The sequence below is a fragment of the Gopherus flavomarginatus genome, chromosome 1 (assembly GCF_025201925.1).
Source record: "Gopherus flavomarginatus isolate rGopFla2 chromosome 1, rGopFla2.mat.asm, whole genome shotgun sequence".
In the NCBI taxonomy this organism is placed as follows: Eukaryota; Metazoa; Chordata; order Testudines; family Testudinidae; genus Gopherus; species Gopherus flavomarginatus.
In genome coordinates, this window is record NC_066617.1 from 152,679,816 (window position 1) to 152,700,027 (window position 20,212).

A 20,212-nucleotide genomic window follows, 5' to 3' on the forward strand; every position below is an offset into this window, starting at 1 on the left:
TGTAGCAATTACAACTGTGTATGTACTTGGGGGAACGCACCAGAAAGTAGGCAATCAGCCTGGATAGGTCATTAAGAAGGGCAATAGAATTTTGAAGATACTAATTTCCCACCTTCCTGAGAAGCTTCCTGGGATGCTGCATTGACACTACAAGGTCTTGTGATCATGTCACCTGGTAGAGGGTCCCGCCTTGTGCTAGTATTTTTCCACTGGAAGGAGGTGGGCTAGGAAACAAAAGATTCCCACCATATGTAAATCCTATCTAAGGGTGGGGAGTGAATTAATCTTGACTCTTCGCCACTGCCTTCCCCACCCAAGAAGGAAGACTGCTGAAAACACCTGAAGAAGCAAAAGAACTAAGCTTGGTGGGTGGGGTAGGGGGCTGATCCAGGAGATTTAAGCTGCAAGCAGTGCAGTTTACCTTCAAGAAACTCTGCAACCTGCTTAAACAACAATTAGGATCAGAAATTACTATTTGTAGCCAATTTCTTTAATGTATCCAATCTAGTTTGAGTGTTTTGTTTTATTTGCTCAGTAATCTGCTTTGTTGTTTCCTATCTCTTATAGTCACTTAAAATTTACCTTTTGTAGTTAACAAACTTGTTTTGTTTTCTAAAACCCAGTTTGTGCAATTCAAAACTGGGGGAGAGGCAAAGAGCTGTGCATATTTTCCTCCACTTTGAGGGAGGGGGCAAATTTATGAGCTTACACTATATAGATCTCTATACAAAGCAAGACAATATAATTTTGAGTTTGAATCCCAAAGGAGGTGTGCACTTGAGTGCTGGGCAATCCCCAAGCTGATTCCTCCCACACAGTGCTGATCTCAGTGTCACTGTGTCCAGTTGCAGCTGAGTGTGTCCCTACCTGTGTGTGTGTGTGCTGAAGAAGGCTTAAGGGCCTGGCACAGAGGAACAGAGTGAGGGAGGCCAGGCTGGTGGAACAGGCTGGCTCAGCGGGACCCCAGTGCATCAGGTGGGACCATGGAAGGGGGAGTCCAACCCATCACAACATAGTTTCGGCAGGAGTTTCCCAGTTAAAGGGCAAATGATGGTGCTTTAGCGTTCCCATCCAATATTACTGAGTTGCGAGGTTTTGTGGCGCTAGTAAACCATTAGTTCTCAACTATAGTAAACTAAAAAAATAATAATTTTCATGCCTGTCATCTCTGACAAAACCCTTTACTAAATTGTTACAAAAAGTTAAAAATTGGGTACAGTCACAGGAATGGCAAAAAAGCATTTGAAACTAAATAAGAGTTAATAATAATTCTTAGTGATCATCTGTAGACCTCAAAGAGTTTTACAAAAATGGGCAAGTATCATTATTCCTATCATGTAGGTGGGAAACTGAACCATAGAAAGATTAAGACCATATTTTCATTATTGTCCACTAATTTTGGGTGCTTCCATTTTTGAGACACCTAAGGCCTGATTTTCAGGACTTATGAGAACTCAGAACTCCCAGCTAAAATAAATGGGAGATGTGAATGATCAGCATCTCTCATAATCAGGCCCAAAGTGCACCAAATTGGACATCTAAAAATTGAAGCACCCCAAATTAGTGGCTAGTTTTGAAAATTTCTGTCTAGGGGACTTGCCTAAGATCACATGAGAAGTCTATGGCAGAGTCAAGGACAAAACTGATCTCCTTGCCTTATGCACTAGACTATATTGTCTCTGACATCTAGAGATGTTAGTGAATGTTGAAGACATGGTAAATAAAGTGACTATAAAGGGTAGTTTTGGAAATAAGGTCCAAATTTTAACTATTGGAGATGTTTTGGATGCAAATATAGGTAAACAGTAGAGTGACCATTTTTTCCAAAGAGAAAACGGGACTACCCTAGCCCTTGCCCAAGGGCTCCCTGCACATGCTGTTGCTGGTTGCTGGAACCCTGCCCCCGCACCCCATGCCAGGCTATTGTTCGGTCACTGGAACCCTGCGGGAGCCAGGCATGTTGGAATGCTGCTCCCCCCCCAGCCTTGCCTCTCCCCTGTGGGGGGCTGGCATCTCCGCCTGCCCCGTCTGCACCGCACCCACTTTTTTGACAAAAGTGGATGTTTGTCCTGTTTCCTCTTGTCAACTGATCAAGTCAGCAAGAGCAAATGGGACAAATGCCTCCTTTTGGAAAAAAAAGTTGGGACCACCAGAGCTTAAAAGAGTGACTGTCCCAGCCAAAACAGGACATATGGTCACTCTAGTAAATGGCCAGTTTGATTAAATGAAGAGAGAAATATTAATAATGTTTCTTAGAAAAGAAGTACTGCAGGCAACGATTAGCTAAAGGTTACAGACGTCACAGAGCTGATTCAAGGGGAGTGTGTATTACTATGTTAAACTAAACATCAAATTTTAAAGCCAGTGTGAGTGAAAGATGTATCATAGATTTCTAAGTATGTATCATAGATTATTAGGGTTGGAAGGGACCTCAAGAGATCATCTAGTCCAACCCCCTGCTCAAAGCAGAACCAATCCCCAAATGGCCCCCTCAATGATTGAACTCCCAACCTTGGGTTTAGCAGGCTAATGCTCAAACCACTGAGCTATCCCTCCCCCCTACTGTTCATATTAATTGTGAGTATAAAGTGAGATCTAAAAACTAGAGGGAGCTCAAGGTTGCTTTACAGCCACAGAGGGTTATAAAAAAGACAGAGGGGATGAAAAGGGTATCAGAACAAAGGGGAAATGAAGTACACAGAGATAAAAATATTGAGATAAAAACTGGAGATCCTTTAAATAATCCATATGAGAAAAGTATCTTAGACAAGTGAAGTACTCAAAAGAGAGGAAATGCTATAGTTAAATCTGCCTCCTCACACTTATAATGGAAACACTCGGACAACTTTATAGGTAATGCCTTGCAGTTCACATATAATATTAGAGGACTAAAAGAGAGAGAAGCAGTGGCATTATTAATGGAATGTGAGAGAAATCAAGAATTAAAAATGTATCCTGTGGCAGATAGGTTTGTGGGTTCCAATGAGGTCAAATTGGAAGAGATTGAGATTACTGAAAATGTATTGAGTAAACCTAAGATAGACTCTCCTCCTTACCTGAGCAGAGGGAACTTAGCATGGGAGGGAATCCCCATTACAAAGCTGAAGAAGGTACAATATTACATTTAGGGTGCCTTCCTTTATTCCTTGGGTCCCCACAAAATGTTCTCTGTGTAACCTCTGCACAGAAGGAGCTCCAGAGACAGGACACCAGGTAGTAACTATGAAAAAAAGGGACAGGTGGTGGGGGGTAATAGGTGTCAATATAAGAAAAAATTAAAAAAAACAGGACTGTCCCTTTAAAAATAGGACATCTGGTCACCTTATCCAGACAGGAAGAGGTAGAGAATGGCATCAGACACTCTGCAGCACCATCTCCTTTCCAGTCCACAGGAAAAACCTATCAGGTGCTAATGCAAGTTGATGTCTCATTAATTCCTGTGGTGTCTCGTCCATGACTGTGATTAAGCAATCACAGGGGACTCAGACACTTACTGAAGAAGCGATACTGTCAATGGCAGAAGACCACCAGAACTGCACAGAGGAGCGTCTTTGTAGAATGGGTTCCTGCCTCCATAGATCTGGAGGCTCTTTTTCCTGCATGGGGTTAGGAGGCCTCAACTCCTAGCCCTCTGTATGTCTTCCAAATCTGAATACATGCCTCTCAGGAAACTGTTAGGGGACCTTCCTCCTGTAGGTTATTCCATGGGAGGAGGTGATCTGGCCACAAGAATTTAGATAAAATTAAAGTGAACAAAGCAGCAGGTAGTAATGCAGAGGAGATCAAAGAGGTGAACAATTATTTCATAGCAAGTCTTTTTGTGGACTTTTGGGCAGGGGTTCCAGCAAAGGCTGTGAGAGGCTGCATCCAAGCCAAGGATTAGGGTGGGTGTTATAGTGACATTTTAAATTATCTTTCTGGCTGGATATTTTTAGCTGAGAGTGGGAGATCACGCTGCTGGGTTTATATTTGTATTTTTAAGTGGCCATTAAGGGCACCGAGGGCACAGGACTAGAACTCTTTAATTATTGTGATATAATTGGTATACATTTAAATAAATGAATTAATTACATAAATGTATATAGGTATCAGGTTGCTGGGAAACAGTGACTATAGCTCATTTGTTACAAGGATAAGTTCTAGGAAGGAGGCTGAAAAATTACAGCTCTGTACATGTAACATCTATATTAGGAAAAGATCTTGGGGTGATATTTATGGATAGATTGATGGAACATTTGGAAGAATACAGTTTCATAGCTGTGATTCAACAATGGTTTGAAAGATGTACATCATGTGAAACATGTCTGATCTTTTTTCTTTTAAACTTTATCAGTTTGCAGTATTTACCTGCGGTATAACACTATCTAACGAAGTCAATATCCTGACAAAAGGAAGAAAGGAGAGTAGCAAAATACAGACCCTGGACTTCAGAAAAGCAGACAATCTGATGAGGTTCAACAAGGATAAGTGCAGAGTCCTGCGCTTAGGAAGGAAGAATCCCATGCACTGCTACAGGCTGGGGACCAACTGGCTAAGCAGCAGTTCTGCAGAAAAGCACCTGGGGATTACAGTGGATGAGAAGCTGGATATGAGTCAGCAGTTGTTGCCCTTATTGCCAAGAAGGCCAACAGCATATTGGGCTGTATTAGTAGGAGCACTGCCAGCAGATTGAGGGAAGTGATTATTCCCCTCTATTCAGCACTGGTGAGGCCACACCTGGAGTATAGTATCCAACTTTGGTCCCCACACTAAAAAGGGATGTGGACAAATTGGAGAGAGTCCAGCAGAGCGCAATGAAATGATTAGGGGGCTGGGGCACATGACTTACAAGAGGCTGAGGGAACTAGGGTTATTTAGTCTGCAGAAGAGAAGAGTGAGGGAGGATTTGATATCAGCCTTCAACTACCTCAAGGAGGTTCCAAAGAGGATGGAGCTTGGCTGTTCTCAGTGGTGGCAGATGACAGAACAAGAAGCAATGGCCTCAAGCTGCAGTGGGGGAGGCCTAGGTTGGATATTAGGAAACACTATTTCACTAGGACAGTGGTGAAGCACTGGAATGGGTTACCTAGAGAGGTGGTGGAATCTCCATCCTTAGAGGTTTTTAAGGCCCAGCTTGACAAAGCCCTGGCTGGGATGATTTAGTTGGTGTTGGTCCTGCTTTGAGCAGGGGATTGGACTAGATGATCTCCTGAGCTTTCTTCCAATCCTAATATTCTATGATTCTAACTACAGCTTCTGAGCTCAGTTCCCTTTTGCTCTATTCCTCAGATAAGTACAGGAATAGTGGAGGAAACAAGGGGCTTTATGCCACCTTTGCACTTCCTGCATTCCTGACCCTGCTGGTATATAAATTAGAGCACATCTTAAGCTGTTCTAATTCTCACTTTGCTGCAAAAGCCCTCTTTGGGCTGTGGCAACAGCCAAAGATAGCCAGAATTCAGCATGCTCCACCTATGCCCTTTCCCTCTCACACCCAGCACACCTCCTACATCATGGTCTGGGAAGAGGGTGACATAGAGTTCTACATCAAGCAAGGAACCCTCTAACACAGAGGATATTCCCAAGGGACAGTTCTGCCCACTATAATTTCCTTTATTATGCAGCAGTAGAACAGAGAATTGGGTCCCATCAGTCCTTCACTCTGCAGTATCTATCTATAAATCTATGTACAGTATCTGTATTCTTGTCTCTTTATGTATTTATATCCTCCCATCATTGTAGTATCTGAGCACTCATACTTGTCAAGATATTTCAGTTTAACTTTCAGATCAGTGGTGTACAAATACACATTTTGTGTATACATGCTTATATGAAAAAACAGCTTCAGAGTGGTTTTAAAGAGTGCTTCCAATACTTAGAGCAAATATTTAGAGTTGGTCAGAAAGTGTATTTTTTTCTTTAGACAGTTCTGATGAAAATGAAAAAAAACTTGGTGAAATTATCTGCAGAGAAGTTCAACTTTAAAAAAAAAAGCCAAAAATTTAAATTTTTGGTTGAAATTTTTTTGATGAAAACTTGACATTTTCCATAGAAAACACTTTCTTTTTATGTTTGTTTTTTGAAAAACAGATTTGAAGAAAAATATTCAATGAGTCCTACAAATAATACTTTAACTATATTAAGAAAGTTTGAGGATAGGTTTTATGATGAATGCAAATAACTATACTGCTTAAAAGATATAATAATACAAGAAATATTTTAAAATACACACAATTATTACATTATAAATAAATTTACTGAGAACCAGTTTGAGTTACTAAAATAAGTAACTTTTCTGATTGTATTTGTTTACAAAGCAAAAAGTACATCTGTCAGTCTGTAAATTCCTCTAATCCTGCTTTAGTAGTGCGATGAACTTGATGAGCTATTTTGCTTTTTCCATCTCTAACTTCTGTGATTATTGAGAAAATAATTGATCATAAAAAAATCTCTAAATTAATGTAAATATTCAAAAGTAAAAAAGCTCTTAATTGTGTATCTAAAGCTGTAAAAAACTGTATGGTATAATGTATTACTTGAGAAATATAACACAATCATCTAATTAAAAATTGTATTGCATTTGTAGAGAGGAGAAGATTTAAGGTTATTGGCTGAATCTTCACTTTGGTATTTCCTGAATGTTGAGGGCTTATTTAAATTCATAGTCTTAACATAACACTAACCGAAGTTCTTATATCTTAATTTCTCTGGTTTATTTTTCTTCTGGAACAAAACAAAACAAGGCAAATCCAGATTTATCAGGGTAGAAAGTCATAGGATTTTCACATGAGAAAAATGCAGAGGGAAAAAGCACACAATGAAAATCAGATATGGTGCTGGGAGTGTAGAAGTAGAAGTCATGGTTCCAAACCTAGCAGAGTCCTCTCAGGCTAGGCTTAAAAGATACTACAGCACTAAAGGTCAGCAGATCCCTAATGGTGTTCCTGTGGCCACGTTCCACATTTATTTTGACTATCAACTTGACAAGCAGGGATCCCTCTTTCTTTTACTAAGTCATTATGCAATTATGGTTGGCCTTTGTCTTCCAGAAAATAAGAGCTATAGTGGTAGCCATTTTAAGTCAGTATTTACTAGCAGTTATCACGCTACTGTCTGAGATGCAGCTAGATTAAGTGTTGTATTTCTGATGCCGCTGCATATAACTGTTTGTAAATCCTTGCTTGATAATAGAAACCATTTTCTGTCCTGTTGAATTATCTGTTAGCTTTCAATTTATTAGAAAAATGGAAAGTTTCCCCATTTTAAAATTGTAATCAGTTACATATCATGAGGTCCCTAAAGACTCACTATGCTCCACCTGTAGGGCCCAATCCAGTTTGAGAAACACTGAGTATATGATGAGATCTCCAGAACTTTTAATAACCACAGAGATGATTTTTAAAACTTAGATTTATGTGTGTGAGGGTCCATAACTAATTAGTCTATCAGGAAGAACTACAGGTACAGAGAAGAGTATGGATTCTGTGATTAAGTGAATTAGGTTAAGGGCAGTGGACAGGACAGGGTTATATATAACAAAACAAAGTACTATTGGAAGTAAAGGAAATAAGAGATCATTAATACAGATGAGGATGGAGAGGTCTGGTAGTATCAAGACATTTGAGATAATGGTGAGGCAAGAAAAAAAATCCTCTGAAGGTTGAAGGATAGAGGCTTTGTCATAAACAAGGAGAGAATGGTACAAGTTACACTGTAGATGGAATAGGAAAGGGGAGAGAGAAAGTTGCTTATGATGAGAGTAAGAATATGGCCATGAGTTGGGTTGGGTGAGATGATAAACTAAGATTGAGGCAAGGATGGAGAATAAGAAGACAGAGCACAGAGGTTCAATGGCCTCTTCAGCCCACACTCTAAAATCACTTAAAGAGAAAACCAGAGAAGATACCAGTCAGGGAGAGAAAAGGGGTCAGATTTGAGGTATGAAGATATAAATGACAAAGAGTTGGATTAGAGCACATGAGAAGTCTGAAAGGAGAAATGGGCTCAGAAAAGAGTGTGCAGAACTGAAATTCAACCTTAGCTGTGCCTGCAACACCTGTCTACCATGGTTAAGGTAAGGCACAAATGCTGTTTCATGGGGTATGCAAGGAAACTCCTGAAGGAGGCCAGATTTTATTTTCAGGTTCACATGTATTCTGTGGGGAAGGAGGGAATGTTCCATAGTTGCCAATCCTGCAGGCTCAGCCTGGGATCTGAGAGTCAAGTAGGGCCCTTTCCCTCTAATAATGGTTCTACAGTACAAACTCATTTCTCAGTGACCTGTGCAGCTCCATTGGCCTTCAAAGGGTCTACACAGTAGTAACTGATTAGAACTTGGTAAACAATTATCTTGATACACAAGAAGAACGGTTCCTGTCTCTGAGCAGTGTTCGCTCTGCTGAACTAATGGTGTACAATATAGTAAAGCTATAACTCAAGACCAGCAGCTAGGACTCTGGATAACACAGGGGACACGTCTGTGAGCATAAAGCAGCCAATATTTTAGACTCTTTCCAGAGTAAAACCACACTGTAAGAGCCTAGTGTTGTGAGCTCTCCTGGTTCATGAGCATCACCGGCAGTGCGTGAGGCAGTGCAGTGTAGGGCCACGGGTACTTGGGATTGTCCTTTGCGTGAAATAACTGCTCCTGGACCTGTAGCTCAATTAAGAGCCAGTACCTGTGACCAGACCCACCCCATGGGATCCAGCTGCTGCTGCCGCCTCTGGCCACCAGAGAGTCTTTCCTTTTAATTGGATCCAGTTTAGAAGTGTAGTTACCGAGACAGCTTCCTGAGGGTTGCCATGCCACCCACTTGCCTGTTCCTGCTCTCTGGTTCTCTCTCCAGTCTCCATCCTCCTTCAGTCTCTCGGAGTGATCGTCCTCTTTCCTTCCTCTTTGACCATGCCTTTCCTCTGGCTGACCTTCTCTTTCTAAGTTTTCTCTCCAGCCCTCCTCCTTTCTATCTCCCCTCCACCCCTGCCCTTCTCACCTGTTCTCCCCCCCCCCCGCCCATTCTGCTGCCTTCTCACCTCATCTCTTTCCTCCTGTCTCCCTTGCACACCCTCCCCGTCTCTCCCACTGCCCCCGTTGGTGATTCATACCACGGCTGTGCAGTGCAGCTCCCCGGCGTTGCTGCAGCTTGATTAGCAAACGAGCTTTGGAGATGGGATGCTCTGGCCAGATGGAAGCGTGTGACAAGCAGCATCTCCCTCCCTCGCTCAGGGGGCGGACGGTGCGGGAGCCCGGGCCCTCTCCCAGCAATCGTTTCTCTGCCCCTCTCCTCCCCTTGGCGTGCTGCCTGCAACTGTGTGTGTACGGAGGGGACTGCGCTGCCCGGCTTCTGACCTCCGGCCACTTGCTCTTAGTGCCTCTCTCTTTCCCTCTCCCCCTGCTCCGTATCGCTCCACCTCCCCTCCCTCCTTCCAGCGCCTCTTAGGCCCGGGGGAACTGAGCTTCTCAGTGGAACAGCTCGCTCCGCATTTGCTCCTGATGGGTGACGGCTCGGCCTGCTGCCAGCCGCCCCGTCCCGTGTCCCTCTCTCCCCCTCCCTCGCCGCCTCTGTCCGTCTGTCTCTCTCAGCCTCAAAATGGCCCCGTCCCTGGGAGCGCCCCCTCTCCATTGCTCCCTTTGTCTTCCGCTGGGCACGCGAATGGATCACCTCCTCGCCTGCTTCCCGCCCTCCCCGCGGTCCCAGGGCCAGGCAGCGTCTCCAGCCCGGCTGCCCGCGGGTGGGTGCGTGCGGCCGGCGCGTTCGGCATCGGGCGGGCTCCTTGCTCCCTCTTCCCTGCCTCCTGCAGCCGCGGCGCGGGCTCAGCCAATGGCAGCCCCGCGCTCGGGACCTGAGCTGTTTACCCAAGCTCAGCCCTCCCCCTCCTCCTCCTGCGAAGATCCTTGGAGCAGCCAAGCCTGGAAGAGCGAGCGAGGGCGGAGAGAGGAGCGAGGGAAAGAGGCACGAGCGCAGAGGGAGGGGAGGCAGCGCTGTGGCAGGAGAGGTGTGGCCGGTTAGAGCATCTTGGCCGGAGGGCTTGGACCGGAGCATCTCCTGCCTCTCTCCGGGGCGGGCAAGGCGCGCTCAGCGCGGACCATGCCCCTCCGCCGGCGCAGGCTGGGCCACGCTGGACATTCAGCGTAACTGGAGCTCCCCCACCCCACCCCCTCCTCCGACACCTTCGTCCGCTTCCCTCCTCCTCACTGCGGCGGCTGCTGCCTCCTCCGCGGGGACCTGCTAGAGTGATGGGCTGCATAGGATCCAGGACTGTAGGTAAGGAGCCGGGGAGGGAAGTGGGGGAGGAGGCTCCAGGGAGCTGCTGCTGCTCATCTCTCCGGCTGCCTTTCCCTTTGCTGGTAGCGAGCCTTCCGTGGCTGAAGGGGGATGGACAGGTAAAGGACTTTTCTCTCTCGCCCTCTTTCCCTGCCCCCAGTCTCTCAACGCCACTGGGTGTGCACGGTGTGTTACAGCTCCCTGTTCTTTGCTGGGCACCCTGCTCTTCCTGCTGCGGGGCGAGCCCCTGCGGTGCGGCTCGGGGGTCCCGAGGTGCGGGCATGCTCCTGAGACTGGGGAGGGCTCTGAGGTCTGAACCAGGGGCCAGCCGCACCTTCTCCTCCTCCTAATGGGAGGGATATTGTTATGATCGGACTATCCATATCACTGCAGTGAGAGCTGCACATCTCCCCCCCACACACGCCTCATCCGAGAATAACAACACCCAGAGAGTCCCTCCCACCTCACAGAGACATACCAAGGCAACCCCTTTCTGCTGTGCACCTACTTCGCAGCCTCTGTGACAAACCCCATCCTGCCAAGGGACCTCCTCACTATAACCACACTTAGGCATATCGCCTCAGAATAACACATCTCACATGACCCGAAGAAGAGCTCTGTGTAGCTCAAACGCTGGTCTCTTTCACCAACAGAAGAGGGTCTATTAACAGATAGGACCACCTTGTCTCTCACACATCCCCTGGGACACTGTCCACCCATCCACCTCTGCTGCCCACACTCTCACACACCACCCCCAAGGGATATATGTCACACACCCACCTCATCCAGCTCACCAGTACCTCCCACCCAAGTCCTTTTCCAAACTACACAACCCCCTGAGAACAGAACCAATCACCTACAGCTGTGGGAGGTGAACCACTTCCCCCAAAAAGCACACTGAGGGAAGACTTTTCAAAAGATGTGTTCCTCTGCCTGTGACACCTGTGCCTGATCAGAGGATAAGAAACCCAGCTTTCCCCTGCTGCTGAGAACTTCCCCCTCCCTCTACACATCAAGAGAACACTCCTGGGAACATCTTCTCACTGTGTCACCAATGTACCCTCAGAGTAACAAGCATACACCCTTACCTGAAGGTTTCTACCCGACATCCACCCTTCATCTCCCATCACATCCAGGAAGAAGGTAGTGTCCTATCTAATACCTCACAACATCAGACAACACTAAACACTTTCTCTAGGATATTTCTTTCCCAGCATGATGGCACCTGGACCCTTTCCCTGTAGCAAGTCAGCCACACTGCCCTTCCTCATGCCTCATTCCCCCAGGCTGAGTGAATACTGTGCCGAGGACATTATTTATCTATCCTGCTATGTTGCCTTATGAGTGTGGTCTCTGAACTAAACGTAACTGACCCCCTTCCCCCCATCACACACCCCCATCAGAGAATAACAAACATCTTCAGTGACACCCACTCCCAGTTGGCTCGAACTGTACTGAGCTGCTCATCTTTACCCACACAGATTTTTTTTTTTAAACATAGGACTACATTTTTATGACTGGAGGCCTGAATTCTGCGTTGCAAAAAGTCTGTGTAACTAGTCACCTGCATTTGCAGGTAACAATGTGTGGACATGGTCATTTAGGTGACTAAATGTCCATCTGTCTGCCTGATGATGATAACTAATTGCAACTTGCATGTGCAAGTGCACCTATACCATAACTTTTAAAAATAGGGTCCATAATATTCCAAGGTGTTGTTAGACCTGTTGTAATATATTGGCTTTTATATGTATAAGGGGCATTATCCTATAATGTTGGTCCCACAAAGAAAATAAGATATCTACTAATTGTGTTAGCTGAAAGAAATTGCCTTTACCTCATATGATAGAGAACTGTGTTTTGGGAGCTATAGAACCAGGGTTCTAGTGTGGGTGAGAGAGAGAGAGATCTGCCTAGTAATTGTGTCTGATGCCTACCACCTGTGCCCACTGTTCCCAGCTCTTGCTCATCAGTGACCATAGCTCTCTGGAGTGCTGGGTCAGGGAGCTAGACACTGCATAGAGGTGGTGGGAAAAGTGGGGAAGTTTGTCTGGAGGAATTCTGCTGGGAGTGGAGAATCTGTGCTATCCAATCTTATAGGCGCCCATTATGAGGCTTCTTCAGGACTGTGAAGATGGCCTGTGTAGGAAATTAATGCCTTTAAATACCAGGTCAGAGAGGTATAGGCCTCTGAGCTGCAAGACATGGTTGTGATCTTAGCCCCTGACATGATGTGTCACTGAGACACTTTGATTAAAACACTAGAACTATATAAAATGACATGGCATACATTAAACAAATTAAAAGCTGGCTAACTGTTAGGACTCAAATGTGAACAAGGAATCGTGTGTGTGTGTGTGTGTGTCTGTGTGTGTGTCTGTGTGTTTCTAGTGAGGTCCCACTGGGCTTAGTTCTACACTATTTAACATTTTTATCAATGACCTGGAAGAAAACATAAAAAACCATCACAGAAAAAGTTTGCACATGACACAAAAATTGGGGAAGTGGTAAATAATGAAGGGAAGAGGTCACTGGCTCACTTGATTTGTGGGTCCTGGTGTATAATCAGCTGTACATACACTCTCAATGCTACTCTATGGTCAAAAGGGCTAATGCAATCCTAGAGTGCATAAACAGGGGAATCTCGAGTAGGAGTGGAGAGGTTATATTTCCTCTATATTTGGCATTGAAGTGACTGTTGCTGGACTACTGTGTCCAGTTCTGGTGTCTACAATTCAAGAAGAATGTTGATAAATTGTAGAGGGTTCAGAGAAGAGCCACAAGAATGATTAAAGGATTGGACAACATCCCCTCAAGTGACAGACTCAAGGAGCTCAATCTATTTAGCTTAACAAAGAGAAGGTTAAGAGGTGAGTTGATCACCATCTATAAGTATGTATATGGGGAATAAATATTTGATAATGGGCTCTTCAATCTTGCATAGAAAGATATAACATTATCCAATGGTTGGAAGTTGAAACTAGAAATATTCAGACTGGAAATAAGGTGTACATTTTTAACAGTCAGAGCAATTATCCAGTGGAACAATTTAACAAGAGTTATGGTGGGTTCTCCATCACTTACAATTTTTAAATCAAGATTGGATGTTTGTCTAAAAGATCTGCTCTAGGAATTTTTTCAAGGAAGTTCTATGGCCTGTGTTATACCAAAGGTCAGACTAGATGATCACAATGGTCCCGTCTGGCCTTGCAATCTATGAATCTTGCTGGCCTGTTTCTTGCAGAATTGATTTAATATTGGGTCTACATGTTCCATCACTCAAATCAACTGGTTGTGGGGCTAGAAGAGGGACCAATGATACTGTACTGGTTGTATCTCTGAATTTGAATGGTTTTTGACTCAGGACTTTGGATTATGGAAGTTAGTGATAGAAAAGACCTAGTAAATCACATTTAGTCTCTCATACACCACTGCTGGATTTTTCCCTAGGATTGCTCCTGGGCTTTGTCCATTCCATAAATTGTTTATTTAAAACTTATACTCTGTGTGTGTGTATGTGTATATATATATATAATATAGTCTTTTGTCTGGTGAAAAAAATGTCCCTGGAACATAACCCCCTCATTTACATTAATTCTTATGGGGAAATTGGATTTGCTTAACATCATTTCACTTAAAGTCGCTTTTTTCAGGAACATAACTACAACTGTTACTGTATAGAAAATGATGGTGATCTTGAAGGTGGATAGTCTTCAGAATCCTGTATGTTGAGGATGGATTCTCCTAAACAAAATAAGTCAATGCAGTTATTTAATTATTATTACCATACTGCTCATTTAGTATTACTCATTGCATTCACTAACACTGAGTATTACTTTAAAGGTCAAATTGTAAAAGGAAGATCTGCCTATTTTCAGCTATTTATTTTTTATCACAACTGATCTAAAATGATAGTACAATAGAGCAGGGGTTCCCAAACTTGGTTTGTGGCTTGTTCAGGGTAAGCCCTAGGTGGGCCGTGAGACATTTTGTTTACCTGAGCGTCCACAGGCACGGCTGCTTGTAACTCCCATTGGCAACTATATTTTTTGCTCAAACATGAGAATTGAAGAATAGTCCAGAAGGAAGACAGGCAGTCCTTAAGAAAGAAGTATGAAATTAAAAAGTTTACCAACCTGAAGATCCTACATGTTCAGACACGTTCCTTTCATCCTCTTAAACGCAGCTTCCTCCTGAGAAGGAACACTTCTCAGGATGTTGTTTCATTCTTGCATTTCTTTGTTGCACTGTTTGCATTTTGCACGCATGCCTGTCTTACCTACAGGTAGAGGAATTTCATTAAAATATTCCCATACTGGGTCTCTTTTATGACCTGCTGCCATTATAGGTTTTCCCTTCTAGTGAGAGAATGGTATGGTAGATCTCAAATCAATGAAATACACTCAGAAAGACCTCAAGACTTCTGGAATATGCTGCTCAAACAGTTTCACTTTTGTTTCTATTGCCTGCCACTTCCTTCTCACATTTATCTCCAGACTTCTTTTTGTCCAGATCTATTCTGCCCCCAACAATCTTGTATTCACTGAACTTTTTGAAACTTTGCACTTTTAGAGAGAGCTAAGGGATTGACACTGTGTACACAAATTTGCAGTGGGACAGTAGGGTTGAGGTCTGTTATTTCTCACCTCTATATATTATTTATTTAAAAACATTTTGTGATTAACAAGCATGTTATCTCTGGAGAGACAAATCCACGGTTTGAGTCTGCAAAACTAAGAATCTCTGATGATATCTTCTAGACTGAGCACTGAGTCCCATTGGGTAGATAGAAAGAGTAACCTAAATAATCTATACAGAAGCCCCTGGACCCCCACAAGATTGTATTCCTAATCCATGAACTATTGGAACTCATTTACAAAACGTTTCTTAAACATCACATGACTATATTGTCTCATACTATAGAACTAGAATTTATAATCCTTATTCCATGATGAGATATCTTTGAGCTATAATGTATCTTAGTTTTATTCCCCAAAAAGCATTTTATCAAAAAAATCCAATTTAAATTTAAAAAATCAGATTTATTTTTAAGAAACATTGATTTGTATCCACCCTGGTTCCTGTCCTAGGAGGTTTGCAATCTCCCTGTGGAGACTATTGCATAGTCTATTAGATCTCACAGTTAGCAAATATTTGCTGATATGCAGCCTGAAATATTCCTTTCTTGAATTTCATTTCATGACTCCTAGTTATATCCCTTTGCCCTAACTTATTACTCTCAGGAAAGACCTTCTTTGAAAATCCTCTTGGTGGGCCATCTGCCTCAGTAGCCAGATATCTCTGAACTGACTGAGCTACCTCTCTTCACTGCTTTTTGAATTCCTTTGTGCTGTGAGGGTTTCAGCCACCTGCTGAGGACAACTTCTGTTTGTTTGTCAGGGATTTTGTAGATATAATGGCATCCACTATTTGGCTTCGTAGAGAGAGTCTCTCTCTGTCTCTCTTTCCTTCAGGCACTGTAAGCAAGTTGGCATAATGGTGGTAATATTTATGATGTGTACTGTGGTAGGGCCTAGGAGCCCCAGTTATGGACCAAAATCCCAGTGTGGTAGGCACTGTATAGACACAGAACAAAAGATTGTCCTGTTGGTGCTCTTGCTTTTTTTAATGAATCTGAATTTCAGCATCAGAGTGTCTTTGTCCAGACCAGTGGTCCCCAAACTTTTTGTCTGGCAGGTGCCAGATGAAGGACTGTGGCGGCAGTGAAGCACCCACTGAAATGCTGCCAAATTTCTGTGGCATTTTGGCGGTGACACCTCTCGATGACGTCACTTGTCAGCGGCAAGTGGCGTCATCGAGAGGCGTTGCCGCTGAATTTCTGCAGCATTTTGGCGGCGACGCCTCTCGATGATGTCACTTGCCGCCGATAAGTGACGTCATCAAGAGGCGTCACCGCCGAAATACCGTAGACATTCGGTGGCATTTTGGCGGGTGCTCCACTGCCGGCCAGGACACGGGCACCGCGTTGGGGACCCCTGCTCCAGAGCATCTTAGTGCATTAGGGCTTGTCTGCATGGGGAAAAAGCTAACAGGTGCACAGCAGCTCTTCTACACTAACTGCCTACCTGGACACACTTACTGCACATGGAGAGTAACCCTTGTGCACATTAGCTTAATGCTCTTTGGAAGTGTACTAAGCCAAATTGCCTGATGGCACACTTAGGGTACGTGTACACAGGGATAAAAAAGCCTTGGCTAACCTAGGTCAGCTGACTCAAGCTCATGGGACTCAGGCTTTGGGGCTGAAAAATTGTTTTGTAGACATTCAGGCCTGGGCCGGAGTCCAACCTCTGGGCCCCTGTGAGGGAGAAGGTCCTAGAGCCTGGGCATCTACACAGCAATTTTTAGCCCCACAGCCCAAGGCCCCCAAGCCCAAGTCAGCTGACCTGAGCCAGCTGCGGCCACGCTGCAGGTCTTTTATCCCTGTATAGACAAACCCCTAGTGCTCAGTAAGAATGTCCACATGGGGACTTAGTGCGAAGTAGCTAGTGCACTTTAAATTCACACTCAGGCTTACTGCACACTAACTTGCTGTATAGAAAAGCCCTTAGTCTGGTAACACTGCCACATTGTTTTTAAACTTTGAACAAAAGATTAAATTGACTTATTGGCAGTGAAAGCTGCCATATTTACGGCATTGGGAACTGAAGGTCTGTACTGATCTGGTACCTCGTGGACAGTGATTGTGCTGGTGTGACGGCCTCTATCGTGGCTGACATCAGGGACCCAGAACAGAAAGCCAGCTTAAGCTAAAGTGCCGGGTTCCACAGGAGGGGCTGTAACAGACTCACATGCTTTATGGATTGGTTGTAATGGTTAGACACAACACACAGACCACGGCTGCTGCCAGCCAGCTGTAAGAGCAAGAGATTTCGGTTTTTTTAAATGAAAACATGGAGTCTGAAGCACAGTTATGTGCCAACTTCCACAAAAAAAGGTTATTATGCAGCTGCATAATCGCATTGTACAAGGAACCCTATACTGGATTTACAGTACAGACAATGAAAGAAGTTAGTTGCCTTGATTATAGATGTGGCAGAACATTACCCTGCAGAGCTGGTCTGTGTGGTGAAGGCTTCCCCTCCTGTAAAGCAGACTTGTTGGTGATCAGTTTTACAGCTTCTTCATGTCAGAGACCATGATGTGGGTGGCCAGGCCTGCTGGTTGGAGTAGGAATCAGTCATAGGAATAGGCGCCCAAGGTCAGAGCAGAAGTCAGGAATCAGAACCATGGGTCAGAACTGGGTTACCTGGAATAAGCCAAAGTGGAGCAGGGCTGGGAAGGAGGCAGGAGCTACCACAGCTGTGGGTGAATGCTTTGAGCAGCCACCAAACTTCTACTGCTGGGCTTAACAGCTGGTCTGATGACTCTTCCCACCAATCTGGCAGTGTAGCAAATCAGACAGCAAACAGGCCGGCTCTGCTGTTTAGGGTGTCCAGAAATTGGCTCTGCGGCAGGCCCTGATTCCTGGCAGTTCGCTAGGAAGTAAGATCAGTCATGTTAAAGCCAATCTCTCTTGAGCCAGTTGAACCACTCTCCTTGTTGAAGGTGAAGATTTCTCAGTAAGATCTTGGAAGTAGTTAATTACTCTGCATGATGTGTTTCGTAAAAACTAATGGCAATGCAATCTCCCTTGACTGAGGTGTATAATCAGTCTCTTCTGGGTGGAAGATGAGGTGCCATCCTGGGTGACGCATGCTGAGTGGTTCTTTCCAGTTATTACACAGAGTGACACATTCCCTTTCCCTGGAGAGAGTGATTGAGCAGCTTCATGACTGAGCAGCTCAGTAGGCATATAAATGAAATGGGATTTTATGACACCTTGCAACCTTATATGAGGACATGGAATGGCTCAGAGATGACAATGGCATGTGCAGTGATGGAAGGAAGACAGTTCTGCATATTACTAGTCAGGACTAGAGCTGGGCAAATAATGAACTTTTGGGTTTGCTTTCAGTTCCTGACAATAAAGTGTGTGTGTGTGGTTTCAGGTTGAACTGAAAATGATTTTTAAACTTTTTTTTAGGAAATTAAAGAATTTATTTTGAATAAAAAATTAGATTGTTTCAAAAATGTCTAAGCAACACACATTGATTTTTTTGATGGAAACAATTCAGTAAAATTGACAGGAATTCGTGAATTTTTTTTGTGTTGCCTGAACTATAATTTTAACAGAAAAAAGTTTCAGTTGAAAAATGTTGCCCACCTGTGAGTAGGACCATAATTTCCTGAAAGATATGTAGTGCCCCCCATGATATAGAAGAGGCAGGACTCAGGTCTAGTCTAGATTTAATATTTAAGTTGACATAGCTACAGTGCTTAGGGATGTAAAAAATCCACATCCCTGAGCGACAGATATGCTGATCTAACTTCCAGTGTAGACACAGCTAGATCAACAGAAGAATGCTTCTATTACTGTCACACAGAGAGATGGAGTTCCTACAGCAATGGAAAACCCCCTTCTCATCACTGTAGGCGGCATCTACATTAAGGTGTTATCTTGGCAGAACTGCAGTGATATAGCTATGCTGCTATAGTCCCTATAGTGTAGACTGGGCTCAGTTGTAATGAGTATAAATGGGAGTCTTAACTAATGACTTGTCTTCACTGAAACAATTAACTTAAGTTATTGAACTCACACTAGCTTTGCTAGGGTGAGAGTTACCACACTGCAAAACAACACTGGAGTTATATGCAGTGTATTTATAGCCATGTTGGTCCCAGGATATTAGAGAGACAAGGCGGGTGAAATAATATATTTTATTAGACCCACTTCTGTTGGTGAGAGACACACGCTTTTGAGCTACAGAGTTCTTTTTCTGAAGAAGAGCTGTTTGTGGCTTAAAAGTTTGTACAGACTGATTTGATTAGCAGCATGGAATGACTGGACTAGCAGAGTGGTTGGATTAGCTATTGATGAATTGTATCTCAAGCTGTTGCATTTCTACTGCATCACTAGCTTGAGCATCAGCATCTCTCAAGCTTCAGCTCCCACCATGATAGGCCAACTATCTTGAGTTAAAAGCACTACTTAACTCAAGCTAGAGATTTTTTTGTGTGGACATGAGTCAAGTTAGGGGTAACACTCAAGTTATCTGCATTGTTGTAAGCCTTCTGCCATTCAGAGTTGGCAGAAACAAGGGCTGGGTTCAGTATCTCAGGGTTTCTTTTCAACAATGCAACACAAAACCAGCTAGAGCCCCCACCCAGTGACCTGGAACAATTACATACCACTCACTGGGCACCTCGAAGAAGCAATACTTCCCCTCTTGCAAGCAGAGTCTGAGTGTAGCAAATAAACTTCTAATGAAAGGAGAGAAGTAACCTGGCATTAATTTGGGAAAATGCCACAAACAGAGTTCATAAACATAAACCATGAGCAAAAGACCTACTCTACCCCACCTAAGTAAGTTGGGCAGTATCCTTTCCCCTCAGGTTAAGTCCAGCAAACAAAAATCCCTTCAACCTGCCCATCCCTTCACCACCCCCCACTCACAGTTGTTGTCCTGTATCAGTGCAGGCCCAGAGTTCAGAAGTACATCCGCAGAGTTCACCTCCCACCCTGGGTGGAGAGAGGTAGAGGAGAAGGTACCATGCTTGCTTCACAGTCCTAGCACTCATTCACCACTCCTCATCACCGGCCACCTTGCTGGCCACTTGCCAGGATGTCTTCAGGTGCTACCACTTAACACAGCTCTCAGTGATTTAAGCTGTTAGTGGGGGATCCTCACTGCTGGTGCACACTGGGTATTCCCTTGCATCAGAGACACTCTTCCAAAGCAGTTCTAATGCTGAGACCTATGTATCAAAGATTTCAGCTCTTCAGTGTGTAAGACAACTCTCAGTTGAGCCTAAACTAGTTCTTTTATTACACAGTAGCAAGAAGAAGGATCAAATGGTGTCTAAAGCTCTTAAACAGCACCCACACCACCAACTACAAATACCTGTCC

General features: G+C 44.1%; 1 protein-coding gene across 6 annotated transcripts in view; it reads left to right on the forward strand.

Moving 5' to 3' along the window:
• Nucleotides 1-9,706: 9,706 nt before the first annotated feature.
• FAM131B (family with sequence similarity 131 member B) overlaps nucleotides 9,707-20,212 on the forward strand; it is a 46,675-nt gene continuing 36,169 nt past the window's right edge. For 5 of the 6 annotated variants that reach the window (XR_007773171.1, XR_007773174.1, XR_007773175.1 and 2 more), the window contains exon 1: nucleotides 9,707-10,241. Coding sequence is in view for 1 of the 6 variants with exons in the window: in XM_050944241.1 (XP_050800198.1) it covers nucleotides 10,214-10,241 (28 nt within the window). In the remaining 5 variants the exon portion in view is untranslated. The remainder of the gene's footprint in view (nucleotides 10,242-20,212) is intronic. The other variant, XM_050944241.1, reaches the window with a different exon arrangement.